Source organism: Corvus hawaiiensis, chromosome 26 (genome assembly GCF_020740725.1).
Source record: "Corvus hawaiiensis isolate bCorHaw1 chromosome 26, bCorHaw1.pri.cur, whole genome shotgun sequence".
Classification (NCBI taxonomy): domain Eukaryota; kingdom Metazoa; phylum Chordata; class Aves; order Passeriformes; family Corvidae; genus Corvus; species Corvus hawaiiensis.
Window position 1 is genome coordinate 3,819,711 of NC_063238.1, and position 14,701 is coordinate 3,834,411.

Consider the following 14,701-nt stretch of genomic DNA (forward strand, 5'->3'; position numbering starts at 1 on the left):
AGCAGATTTTAGGATATGCATGGTATATGCATTAAGCAGGCACCCTCCCCTCTGTAAGGCCCCCAAACTGAGGCTGGAGCCAAGGCACAGGGGAACTGCAAAGGCTAGGGACTGTATTCAGCTAAAAGGAAATGCTGAAGAAAAGGTGGGACTGGAGGGCAGATCTGAAATATTACAGTTCCAGGAGCAGGGTATTTCATTGTGTCTGACCATTTATCTTCATTGAGACTGAAGGGGCTGAGCACTCACCTGATAGAGGCTTGTACTGCTCCTTTCTCATGAAAAAAGTGCAAATGCCAGCACTTTCTTTCCTCAGTAGTTGAATTACTACAGGAACAGTTTTCTAATATTTTCCCTGCTCCCCTGAGGGAAATACGCTGTACTGGGGTGAGATGGTGATGGTGAGACTCTGAGCCCTGGCTGGGGAAGGGCTGGCCAGACCCCATAAAAAGCAGGAACTGGTGGCCAAATCACCACTTAGTGACTGTGAGTTCATTCCAATCCCTTTTTGGGGGCATCCACAGCCCTTCCTTCCTCCCCATCTCTGCATATCTGTTTTACCTGTTTGCAGCCAGGAGGCAACAGCAGAGTCCTTACCGACTTGAATGGAATCAGGATTTTATCTTTTTCAGGTACTCCTAAGTAGACTACTGCTTTTTGTGCTCGCATCATTGATGTTATAGGTAAAATCCAAGTCAGAAATTTCTATTCTGTCTGTTCTACTCTGAGGGAAAGTTTCTAAAATATTTACTTCTAGGATGTCAGAGAACAATACAGTGAGAAGCTTACTGTTCAGCTATTTTCATTAAAGGTTTTATCATCTATTCTTAGCCATATCCCCAAGTTCTAATTAGGAAATTGCTTTGACACAGAGCTTTAAAAATTGAATTGTCAAAGCAGCATAGTTGGTGTTTTTGCCATTCTTGTTTGTGACTAAACACTTTCAATAGCTTTTTCAATCTCTTTTTTAATACTGATCCTGAAATCCCCAAACAGCTTAGCAGCAAAGCAAGGCTGCATCATTAAAGGCAGTTCACTTACAAACACTATAATTTCTGGAGAGAGGGGAAAAAAAAAGGTAAGATTTGAACCTAACACAGAGCACATGCAAGCAAATATAAGTTTTGCTGTGTGGTGCCAAGACCACAGTGGGACTTCTTTTCCCCAGAAGGGTTAAACAGATGAACTGAGACCTGGTGTCCTGCTACCTGTCCACCACACATCTGAGATAACTTGTGGGGACAGCATGGGATTCACAACAGTCAGCATGATGGCATGGGAACTAATAAAACCTGCCCCATATATTGAAGTCTAAGAGAGCAAAAGATGATTGTAATTCACTTCCACAAATTCTCCCAACATGGAATTTAGATTTCCTACCTGTCACAGGGGAATTTTCATTGAATACCTTTGTCTTCCTGGTTTTGTGAGAGCACTTGCACCAGTATCTGGTGTTGTTTGCAATAGCTTCATTCACCTTCTCCAAGGCCTAATCCAGCAGGAGTGTTTTGGGCTTTCAGTGATGCCATGAAGATTTTTTGCCTTTTCTTTTATACCCCTGTTATACTTTTTTTACAACTTCTGTATTCTTAGTGCTTTTTGCCTACATTCTTGGACTTGTCAAGCTAGGAGACTAAACATCTTGGAAGCCTCGTAGTTAGGGATCAGTGTGCCCCAGACCCCAAGGTCCTCTCCAGAACACATTTCGTAAACTGAGATAGAACCATCCAGGGGAAGGTTCCTTGGGGAGGAGGAGCTCACTCGAGCCTCTCACTGGAGAATCTTTGATAGATATGCTAATTAGTAAGACCTATAATGTTATGCCCGATCTATTGTGGGTGTGCATTGCAGTGTGCGTTTTGGCGCATTCCACCTGGACGTGGTACACCTAAGGGTCCTTAAAATAAGTACTGAGGTAAAATCCCTTTTTCCCTTCTAACCATGTTTGACTCTTAAGACCAGGAAAAGGCATAATCAGGACAAACTGAACCAGGAAACAGCTGCTCCATGATCCTTTGTTGGGACTTGGGTGGCAATTAAGTTACATTAAACCCCAAAGCAAGCAGGTGGGAATTTGAGGTAGCACTTAAGAAGCTATGGACATACAATATTTTACTTGAGGTACCTCAAGAGGCAACCGGACACTTGAACACCATTGTGGACCTTTGCCTATATGATCTACTGATTTTTAAATCTCAAGTTAGTATCACATCATTATCACTGCCTTCTCCACAAAAAAGGAAAAAAAAATTAAAAATGTGATATACTTTTGTGTTCAAAGGGAAAATAGTCTGCTTTATTTTTAAACCAAATTTCTTGAAGCAAGAAAAGGTCCTGGAGTTGCATGTCATAATTAAAAAGATTTAGTAAGAATTAAACAAAACCTAAAATCCTGGTTCCTCAATGTGGAGAAGTCACTTAGTGCAGTACTTAGAATGGCAATCCTGTAACACCTTTGTACAACATATTCATACCATCCCTACTTTGGGGAGTAGAAAAGAAGAGCCATGGAATGAAGCACTAGAGGTTTTCGTAAGGAGACAGCTCATTACCCATTTCCCGCATCTCATATGTTTAGTGGCACTTTGTGCTTGTGTTGGGTTGACCCTGAGTTGATGGACAGTCTTTAAGACCAATTACGCTTCTCACAATTTACATATTTAAACGGCACGGAAAGGTGGGACTTCCCTTTTTGGTCGGAGCTCGCCTGCTGGAAGGTGGGGGGGCTCCGAGCCTCCAGGCCCCGCCGGGCCGGGCCGCGGCCACTGCCCCTTTCCCCCTTTCCCAACGCCGCGGCACGGACCCTGGGTCACTGAGGGGGACTGTCCCAGAGCCGCAGGCAGCTAAAACCAGCCATGGACTGCTCACAGCTAAACCCATCCAGCGCGGCTTCTGGGGACAGGCGGGTCCCTCTCCCCTCCATGCGGAGCCGGCGGAGCCAGCGGGAGCCGGCAGAGCCTCCTGTCTGCAGCCAGCACACTCCGTGCTGAACTGAAGAGGACACCACGCAGCCAGCAGCACAGAGGGAGCGAGGCTTTCCCCACCGTAAAGCCCGAACAAGAACACTCTTCAACATGGCGGCTTCAGAGTCAGAGAGAAAGAGAAGTGAGTCACGTGGGACGGAGCTGAGCATGGCGACGGGAGAAAAGAGGGCGGTGCCGCGATTCTGGCGCGCAGCTTAAAAGAAACCTTCTTGCATGCCGTGGTAAGAAACTGTAATACCACAAACTGTTTGTCTCTTTAATCCATTTGAAGAACATGGGGGCGGGGGGGGGGGGGTGGAGAATCAACGTGTGCCTATGAAGTTTGTGAAGAGTGCCTATGCCAGGCTATATAGAAGTAGTAAGAGGCTGTTAGAGACTTGTGGCGAAGAAAAGCCTCTGTGTGCAGGCCAAAATAACTTATCCTTAAAAAGATGAATAACCCCATGTGATGGCCCATGTTCTGTAGTGTGAAAGAACTGTGAAATTCTTCATGGGAGAGATGTTCTACACACAGCAGACTGTTTGTTTCCGGGTGGGTCTGCTATTGGTGGCAGTTTGGGAACCACGTGCAACTGAAGGAAAACCCTTTTTTCCTTAAGCATAAGAGAGAGACTTTTCAGGAACTGCAACACTGACTAACATCCCATGTTCTGTTATCCCTTGTGTGAGCTGGATAAAAGGAGAGAAGTGCTGGAAAGAGGGGGGGGGGGAGGGATTTACTTTAATTTTGTTTTGTTGTTTTCTCTTTACTTTTAATTCTGTTAGTAATAAAGCTCTTTCATTGTACTGCAACTGTTTAAGGTTTGTGCCTGCTTTGCTTTTCTCCTAATTCTTATCTCACAGAAGGAAAATAAGTAAATAATTAATATTTTGAATCAAAACCACTACATTTAATTGGCGTTTCCGCCCGGTTTCAAACTCAACCCGCTACAGTGCTATTTGGGCTAACAAGCCTGACAACATTTGTGCCCCTGCAAATCCCCACTCTGGCCTTTGAACATTCACTATTCATGTCCTTCCTCTGCTATTACAATTGTTTAGAAATGTGCTGGTTTTATTGTTTTTTTCAAGAAAAATTGAAACTGCATCTGAGCAAGATTGTTGCCAATGCTCATCTCGGCACTGGCATCATTAGCAAAACTGGTAACAAGCTGTGGAAACAGTATGATAGATCGGGTTTATGCCTTAAATATGACACTTGCTTTTTTGGCCACCTTTTCATATTTTGCCCAGTTTTCAGAAAGTAAATCAACAACTGTCAGAGACTATAAGCTCTTCGGACTGAAAAGCTGCCAGCTTGCTGGATAGTGAGGTTGGTTGTTGCTGAAAATGCTGAAGGTAGGGTTGGGATCTGTTTGTGGCATAGCTTGAGTATCTGGAAGGTACACAACAGTCTTGCTGGGGCCCTGGGCAGCACAGCAGCAAGCACAGTTCTGAGGCACTTTCCTTCAGATTACACCTCCTTCTCGGGGAAATGTCCTGCAGGGGCCAGGCTATAGTTCTACAGGCTTCAGAACATAAAATGTGTATTTGTTTCACAACTCTGGCTTCCCAGCCTATGCCTCTGCTCCAAGCAGGAAATGAGCAGCAGCACTGTGCAGCAGGAACAGCAGCTACTGCATTACATGTCTGTAAGTCATGCACAGACACAGGGTGTGTCAGCCATGGCAGTTTTCTGCGCAGGTGTGCTTTCCTCATCTGCCCAGATGTCCAGTTCTCAACAAAAGGTCTTAAGTAGGCATTAGGATGAAGTCCAAAATAACTTTGGCAGCTGAAGGCATCAAATGCCCAATTACACAGCTAGTCAAACCCTTACTGACCCTTTTGCAGTGTGGTACCTTGAATGGTTATGAGTGAAAGGCTTTATCCACACCATCACTTCTGGAAAGTCTCGGATTGCATTAAAGCACAACCCAGAAAAAACCTTTTATACTATACACCTAACACAGGAATTTCAGAAATTTATCTGGAGAAGTCATAAAGACTCTTCTGAGACTGACTCTACATTTTACAAATGTGTGTTTGTATCTAAGCAAGTTACTCAAAGAAATATTTCACTATAAAAATATCAATGTAGATTTTTTTGTCTTTCTTAACAGGTGCCAGCACCCAGCCTTCGTTCCCGAAAGGCAATGCTGCCCTCTTCTGGTGTCCTTGATTACACACAGGGTTTTAGATGAAATTCTTCAGTAAGGTAAAAAGCATTTTTCAAAGATGTACAACTTTTAACTGTGTAGAAAACAGACACGTCAAGTTTGGAGAAAAACAAGCTAGAACAAGTGAAGTGCCACAAATAACAAACTTAGTTTAGTAGGCTGTTGATCTAAAAAGGGCACTGCTGTTAACAGATTATGGAAAGTCAGCCGAAGAGAATTTGTGATATGTGGAGCGGAGTACAAAAGCAGTGCTTTAGAGGGTTGCTTTTACTGACTACATCACAAAATAACACTGTGCCAGTTGGTAAAGGGAAAACTGAAGGCCAAGACAAACAATAAGGTTAGAAAGATTTAAATCAGGTATTTAAAGTGGTTAAAACACAGAGCAAAAATCTCCTTTCAAGCTAACATATACAAAGACTATGGATTGTACAGACCTGGTAAATGGCAGAAATGGAAGATTTTTGAAGAGGAATCAAAACTTGCAGCTAATTTTATGATATAAACTGATCTCTCACTACCATTTATTTACCAGTAACTTCCCCCATACCAATTATCCATCTCTCCTTTATCCCTGCTCCTGTTCCAGCCCTGAAAAAAATGCTTTTTAATTACTGAGTCGAGATATGAAAGCTTCTTTTCATGCTTGTGTAGCTTTCTCCTATGTACAGCACTGACATTGCCCATGGCAGGACAAACACTTCAGTCTCTCTGGTTGACCTGTTGTCTATAGATAACCTTTCACTCTCCTACACTTGTGTGGCACAAGCTTAGTTTCATATAAGAGTAGCATGTCAATGTTATTTTAAGAATAAGCTATTTATCATTCTCACGCAATGCTATAGTGCAGAAAACACAGCTGTGGTCTGGGAGCAGAAAAATGGAGACACAGGAAGCAGCAAAGGGACACAGGTGTGGGCCACCTTGGTACTGGAGATTCCAGAGTTACGCACAGCTCTAGAACAGTCAGTTTTAAAAATATGCAGACCCCAAACTTGACAAAACTGGTCTCTGAAACAACAAAATATAGTATCTAACATAATGCAGATTCCACATACAGGTAACTTGAATACAAGCTGGAGATGCAGAACAACGAATGAAGATACAAAAAGCACATTATCCAACATACAAATGACTCCCAATGCAGATCCCAGGAGGGTAGGAAGGAACCATCAGCGTGAACAAAATATTCCGCCCACAAAAGACGGCAGAGGCAGAGAACTCTGTGTTACCCTCTCAAGCAGTTGCAAGCTGTGGATTTAAAACTCAAGGTAAACAAAGGGAGACTGAGCATAACTCCAAGAGGAGGATTAGAAATGAAGAGCATGTGCTACAATTTTAATTGTATTACTGTATTAAAGAACTGCAATTTAACTCTTCAGGTCTATTTGCCTGCAAGAAACATTTTTCAGTTTGTTGAGATCATCCATTGAATGCAGTCAAGTAAGCAGCAGAGCAGTTAGAAACTCTAATCAATTATTTTTCAGCCAGGATAAAACGGCTACCAAAATGGAAAGGAAATGCTTATTAAAAAAAAACCAAACCACCCAGCATTTAGCCTGTACTGATACCTGTAATTTTGCTCTCTGTTCTCTCTTTATCCTAAATTCATGGCTAGTCATGAATTTATGAAGAAAAAGTGAGAGAAAACAATGAAGTGCTTTTGCTTCTCTCCAGCATGACAGTATTTTGTAAAATATCCTGGCAAGGTATTACATAGACTCCTCCCTCGCAGTAGAAGAGGACAGAGCTTTACCAGGGATGTGCAAGTTCCCTTTGCTCCCCTGACAATTCTCTTTAAAGCACTGCAGAATACAAAGGATGACAATCAGAAAACTCTAGAAAGAAAATGTTACCATCATGCTGAAAAGCACTGATAAATCAGCATTAGATTCTTGCTTCCATACTGACCACAAACATGGTGCAAGTCTTGTGGCTAAACAAGCCAGCTTTACTTAAATAGAGTAGTTCAACAAGTTGACACATACACTGTGAAGCTACAGAAGCAAGAGAGGCATTGACCAAGCCAGTCATCTAGATTTTACTGAGAAGTTGTTTTACTAAAGCAGCTCAAGAAATACACACCTTTAAAGCCTCACTGTTCCAGTTACACTCCAATGACCTTCTCAGATCAAGTTTATGGAAAACACCTCATACATGATTCAAGTGTTGTCAAAATAAGTAGCAGCTAATTAAAGTGAAGTTCAGTATATACACCTCTGAGAAGAACACAGAACACCACTCCTTTATCTTTTATAATTGATTAGTAAATCACACAAAGCCTTCAGTTTTACTCAATTACATGAATGATGGGAGCAGACACTTAAGGACATAAGGATAAATATTTAATGAGTTAAAACAGCTTTAATCAGAACACAGCACATTTTATTACATTCCCTATTTGTTTTCAAATTGACAGGCAAAGATGCATTTTTAAAAGTACTTTAGAGAAAGAAAAAATACAGAATTAAAAAAAAAAAACAGACTTAAGTTGCCAGCACCTGAACAAGCAACAGAGTGCTCAGTCAAGCACAGCTGTTCAGGCTCATTGCAATGAAAACTGCTCTTTTCAAGTTTTTGGGAGGCAGCTGCTCAGTTTGTCCTGAATGACATGGGATTAAAAATCCATGTCTTTTGAAAAGACTGCACTGGTCTTGGGCCCCCCTCCAGATCAAAGAAGAGAAACCCCCGTGAAGTTCCAATTCATCACATCTTTCCTTACAGTGACCACAATTATAACTCTGCTCATCAGCCTACCCAACCCACCTTGCATCTTTCCTCCAACTGGCAATAAAATGGAGCTGCATCCCGAAGGAGTTGCAGTAGGAAGTGTGACTCACTGTTGCTCACCACCCTTGAGGCTCTTACCTTCAAGTTTTTATTTATTTTGACCCAGGAAACTGCTCAGTTGAGGACAAAAAAAAAAAAAAAAAAAACAACCACCCACCCCCTCAATATTAAGAAAAAAAAAAAACACACCATGGAAATATTCTTCAGTATATAGCTTCAATATATTAGCTTCTGGGCTCTCTCCAGAGGAAACTCTCCACACGAGTACTCCAAAAGTAGTGTGGGACCAAAATAGCTTTCCCTGTGTCATGAATAACATCTCATCTTTCAACCTTTGCAAAAATACAAAATTTAGCAAGAATATATACTTCTGAAATTCAAAACCAGCCTTTATTAAGAGATTACTGACCTAATTATGAAACAACTGCTACCTGAATTTCCAAATAACTGAAAATACTTCCACAGAAACACAGAAATTCAAGCAAGCAGAAACCACAAAAAACCATTTTATTGCAACAATGTCCCCATCATCAAGTGAGATGGCAAAAATTAAATTTTAATTAATTTTTCGTTTCTACTTTTTTATTTATGTAAATATAAATTCAAGAGTGTAAAATAAATCCACATATAAAACACAAAGGAAACATTCTCTTTCAGTGACTCCAAAAAAAACTTACATACTGAAGATTCATGACAAGTCATCCACTGTCCATTTTTCCAAGTATACAGGCATGAAAGAATGCAGAAATTTTTTCTCAAAAAGCATCCTGTATAAAGTCCTTGAAGTACTTAAGTAATATTTAGTAATCTCATTCTTGAGATTATGGATGTAGATTCCAAGAAAAGAAGAGACAAACATTTCAAATTTCAGATTATTTAACTTCCATCTAAAATAACCCATTTAAAACAAGATTATGTTCAATTCTTATAGCTGAAGCATCACAATTACTTTATTAGTATCATTATTTTGGAAAACTATTTCTTATAAGGTTTTCCTGCTTTTAGAATAAAGTCAGAATATTTATTTCAAATACTTTTCCTTAGTTATACAGTAAATATATTGCGGAAAGTAACTCCACATGCTGGTACAACAGGCCTTCATGAAGTTCCAATTAAACATTACTATGATGTACCTTAAAAACAGGGACTACAGCATGAAATGCACCAAAAAGAGTCAGTGTCATGGGATTGTGCCTGATCTTCCTTCTCAGATGGAATAAAATGCTAATGTATTTTGAAGTTAATATTGGAGTGCTAGACCATATGAACACTGGCTGGTTACAAATATTTGGAATAGGAACATTTACTGCTTTAGAAATATGTGATTATTTTGTTAATTGTTTCACACAAAAAGAAGTGTCACCAGTATTATAAAATGTATCATGGGGGATATTTCACTAGGAATGTTTTTCATTGGGTGTAACAGGCATATGTTTCCAATGATTGTGGTTTTTAATACATATCATGCCAAGTTCTTACTAAACTGTTTACCCTCATGGTTATGTTACAACAGAATGAAGAAATTAAGATGGTAAAAGCAAAGTTAAAAATGAGAACTGCAAGTAACTTCACAACTAGAAGAGGAAAAAAAAATCATTGATGGATTTAAATCAGCACTATTGTGGGTCCCCACAGTTGCACTGCTACTCTTAGGTTTCCAAAGATGCGTATGATTTTATAAATATTTTTGTGCTAAGAGCCATGCTCAGAAACAAAATATAGGCTGGCACAAGTCTACCTTCTTGGAGATGCATGTTAAGTATAAAATTCACTTACTAAAGTGCATTTGCTGAACAAATTCTAACTTCTACTATTATAGCTATCCCAATAAGCAATACAAACTAAACTTTGTTGAAATTCTACCTCTACTTAAAAGCAGTAAATATAGATGACTGAAATCTAAATTACAATCTTGCATTACCAAACCTTTTGACTCAATGCTGTGAGCTTTAGAAATAAACAAAATGTACTGCCCTATACTTCCCAAAAATGAGGAATTGCCTCTAGTTAGAAATACTGACAGTGTAGAATGGAGTTAAGTATAAGCAGAGCTGAAGTAAGCATTGCTTTGCTTCTTATTCAATATGGTATTTCTTTAAGGCTCTGAGAGAAGCTGTTAGTTGTCTCAAGATCTTTTGGCAAAAGATAAATACAGAAGTAGCAGGGTCATCTGACATTTCAGAACTTGAATTTTCGTATTTCACTAAAGCCAGCTCATTCAGTGTCTGTATACATTTATTGCACTTGTGTTGTTGGAATACATCTATACCAACATAGTAATAATGATTGCAACAAAGCCATAGTAAAATAAACTTTAAAAGGGTCTGATTTGGACATTAGAGGATAAGTGTCTGCATGTTTAAAATGCTTCCCTAATAGTAATAAATACAGACAAATTGCTCATCAAGTCAGATGCACATGTTTAACCAATTATTTAGCATATATAAAATTTCACTCATCCTTTTATCAATACAAATCTGTTAGGGATCAAAAAAGACTTACCATGCAAAATATTGATTAGTGCTGCATAATGGAATATATATTTCTATCAGAGTTAAAACAGCATTTTCAAAATTTAAAGAAAAATAGATTTTTAAAAAGGGATTCTACTGTCGAATGCAAGTCTTCCTTGTAGCAAAGACAAGATAGAGACAAGTTACCATTATCGCTGTACTTCAGTCTTGATGAAAGACTAATAATAATTTGTCCACCTACTTCTTAATAAATGCTACATTTTCAAGAATAAAGGAACTATCAGTAGGCATTATCTCTACTTAAAACAAGTTATTTTTCTCTGTAATAGGTCAAGTATGCTTTTAAAGATTCAGGTAATGGTAGACTCATAATTTTCTCTCTCAACAGATTTCGAGGAGGCTCTTCTGGCTTCAAGGCCTCACTGTGATCTTTATCCTCCTCCTCTTTGTTATCCTCTTCCATTCTTTCATCTTCTTCACTATCTAGAGGCTGAGGAATGAGCTGATTACCAACAAACACATAGGTGTTAATCCTGCGTCTACGACATCTCCTGCGTTTGCGTTTTGGAGGAGCCTTCTGAGTAATACCCTTGGCTTTCATCTCCTCGTTTATGAAGTTTCTAAGAGTGCGTCTGATATATATTCGAGCTAGGTCCTGGAGGTTCCTAACAGCACATGGAGCTAGAATGAAAGAAAAGTAAGTTACACTAAGTGAAATTTCCCTCTAGCAAAAACCCCCAAACTAGCTGCAAGGTGGTGAGACTAATGTTCAAAAACAATTCAGTTGAAATTTACTGAATGATACAATATGCAAATGAAACAAGGTTAGATAGTATCACCTTGACAAACCCTGTGGCACAGTCCAGGAGTAGAAAGCATGTACAGATCACTAAAATAAACATAAGAAATCATACAAGTACTGTCACTTTTTAGCACCTGGCACATCTTGACACCTACTGCTACCACTGTTAAGATCCTGTTGTGGGAAAACAATTTCTACCTCTGTGTCACATTTGTTTAGGCAAATGCCTTTCGTCTGCCTCCTTCTGCTCACCATGCTTTTCCTCACTTCCTACTGAATCTAACTGATGAGGGAAGGACATGTCTAATTCACAGGTGACCAACCAGATAAGCCACCTATATCTTTGCAGAAGAGGAATTAAAATTACTCAAGTCCTAAGGGGAAAAAACCCCAAACCAACAAGCAAGAAAAAGCCAAAACTTTATGTTTTCCAATGACAGGCAGGTGATAAAATACTGCTTGGTAACTCGACACCTGCCCTAGATGAGCTATGGATGGCTAATTCCAAGGAAAACAAAACCAAAAAAAGCACACCAACCACAGCTAAAGCTTGTTTAACTTTCTTACTTGTCACTTTCCTTCCTGTACAAAATACCCTACACTTAATGGGGACTACAGCAAGTTAGTAAAGAAGTAATTTCAAAAATTACACTTCCAGAAAATTTGTTCAGCTAAAAAAGCTCCCAATGTAGTTGAAACAAGATCTATTGTCACATACAATGACTTCAGTTGCAGACTAATTAATTTATCTGAGACAGAAAGGATGTTAAGACTGACAATACTGATTTCAGGTCATGCCAAAGAAGGGGGGGGTGGGTGTGAAAAAGTGTCTCATTTCTTTAGTATAAAATCAGCTCAAAAGTTCAAAATTCAACAACAACCCTAGCTAACCATCCAGAACAGGTTTATAAGTTCAGGTGAAACAAACCATGATTGCAGATTGTATGCCAATTATAACAAAAGCAAGCATTTTTTAATAAGAGGAACAGGATGCAAAATTTTGGATATTTAATGTGCATGTATTTCCAATTACCTACTACCAGTGAACTGCATCCTAACCAATTACATTGATAAAACAATGATAAACATTGATAAACCTTTTAACACCACCTCTGTAGTTTTCTACAGGAAAAAAGACTCTACTTTGAGCATGGCTGACAGATATTTTACATATGAGAGTTATTTTAGTTATATATAAACACTACATATATGTCAGAAGGCATTCAAGGGTTGTCCAAAGTATGGCATAGACTCCATGTTTACTTCGTAATGACATTTGCAACCACTGGCTAAAGTTTACAGAAGGAGCATTTTCACTAGACTACTTTGAACTTTTAAGATAAATTATAGGCCTTTGGATTTGAAACAAATAGACAATGTTACTATAAAAGAGAAATTACCTAAAAATTTTATTTCTTAAGCTTTTTACACCCCCGACCTCTTCCACGTACACCCAGCACACCCACGCAATGTTTTAAGTTTCAAAATAAAACCAGATCAGCCTGAGCTGTGGAAAGAAGCTTATCTCTCTGATCTCATTTTACAGTGCAACTTCAAGTCTCCAACACTTTTTTATTTTAAATAGTTCGAACAGTACCACATTTGCTTATTTTTTTCCTCTTCTCACTAAAAAGTCATTTTGAAATTGCAGCACAGGAAACACCTTTCTTGTACTAGCATTCAGCTCTGAATGTCCACAGTCCGCAATCCTCATTCTGAAAATTTAGGAATGTTGATAGAAAATCCTCTTTTGTTCTAGGGAATTAGACTGTATAAAATCATTGTAAAGTCTGACTATCCACCTCTGTATTTCATTGCTAGATATGTTACAACCTATTATGGACGGAATGGAGGAAAAAATAATCTTGTATTAGTAAGTTAATTTCAGGAAATGATTTCTGAGGGCTTGAAACAAGTGTTCAACCAACCAAAATTAATTATTTCTGCAAAGGAACAGATTACATAAAGGGAATTCTCTTCTATACTTTGTATAAAAAAATGTAAATGTAACTATCATAACAAGCTCACAAACACTCAAAATTAAAAGCCAGATCAGCAGTTACAGGCAATGCAAGCTGATTGGACTCCTGAAGGGCTTACACAGTTAAAAAACACTTGCACTTGAAACATACAAAGGGGACAGTTCTCTTTAGTTACTTGTTAACAGATCAAAAGAGGAGAGAAAAGATGTTATCTTTTAGGCTCTTTGTTGGTTTATTTAATTTCCCATGTGCTACGGAAGCTCTGTATTATTCTTCTCCCAGCCCTGACTACTCTGACAGAAAATTTCAACTCTATGCTCTTCTCTATCAGCTTTTTGTCCTTCCCTGTTATCATCCTATCTTACCATCCTGGCAACAGGCGGACTTCCAAACACTTTCTAATTACCTTTACTACCTCTGCTCAAAGCATTGCAGCTACAAAGCCAATCCTGATGACTAATAACAAACAGCTAGGTATGACTATAACCATTGCAGACAGACATAAAAGCACACTCGGGCTTATTAATACTCTGTCATACCACAGCCCCAGTTTAGACTCTTCCTTCCATTTCAGAGGGAAGAGAAAAAAGGTTTTCTCTGGTAGATCATGAGAAAGTTAGCACTATGAGGGACCTAATAGTAGCTGCCTATTTTATCTATACTGCTGTAACAGAGAAGCTGAACCTAAAAGGAAAAGGCGGCCAGAAAAACAAGGTAGAAACATTCTATCACTTAAATTCAGAATATTAACTGTGAAGCAACACAAACCATGCACCAGGAGCACAAAAACAGATCAGTGAGCTACTGCTTTGCTAAATGGAATGTCTCTACACCACAGCCTCTCAACTTCCAGACCTCCAACATCATGCACTGTAACATCGCTTCAAGCCAAAGGGAGGGAACACAAACTTACGCAGTCCTACAGTGTCATGTTTGCCGTTGTCATTCCTGTTTGGTTGCACTAGTGGAGCAAATGAAACAGCAAGGATATTCTTACTTTCCCATGTGTTCTGTCCTGTTCTCAAGATCTGTGTTAGCTGCAAAACAAAACCAAAATAAATCAGTGGTTACAATTTTGTCATACTCAGTACTATTCAGATTGGTGTTCAAACACACTGCTATTTTGTTTTGCTTCAAAATGAATAAATTAAGGCTGTTTTATCAACAGAAAGAACTTTGATAATCCTTGCTATCACTTGGTCACTGGAGTACTGAATAAGGCTTTTTGGTAACGGGAAGAGATGCAGCTGGAAAACTAAGGCCCTAAGGTAAAAACTAAGGTAAGTTTCGTTTTTTCTCATTTTTCCAAAAGATCAAAGAACACTTTAGATCAGAAGCAACCTCTGGAGTCCTACCTCTTCCCTGAACAGGGCCAACTTCAAAGTAAAATTAGAAGGTTTTCCGATTAAGTGAAAAAAGATCTAGGACTGAGATTCCCCACCTGTCTAGGCAACCTGCTGTAGTGTTCAACCATTCTTACTATGAAAAACTGTTTTCTTTATTTGCAGGCAGA

The 14,701-nt window shown here is 39.1% G+C and overlaps 1 protein-coding gene across 5 annotated transcripts in view; it reads right to left on the reverse strand.

Annotated features, from left to right (window-relative positions):
- Positions 1 to 8,406: 8,406 nt before the first annotated feature.
- The window catches only part of PCMTD1 (protein-L-isoaspartate (D-aspartate) O-methyltransferase domain containing 1), a 40,832-nt gene continuing 34,537 nt past the window's right edge, over positions 8,407 to 14,701 (reverse strand). For all 5 annotated transcript variants that reach the window (XM_048286604.1, XM_048286608.1, XM_048286606.1 and 2 more), the window contains 2 exons: positions 14,102 to 14,225; positions 8,407 to 11,085 (listed from right to left, as the gene is read on the reverse strand). In XM_048286604.1, the coding sequence (XP_048142561.1) occupies positions 10,715 to 11,085; positions 14,102 to 14,225 (495 nt within the window). In that variant the 3' untranslated portion in view covers positions 8,407 to 10,714. The remainder of the gene's footprint in view (positions 11,086 to 14,101; positions 14,226 to 14,701) is intronic.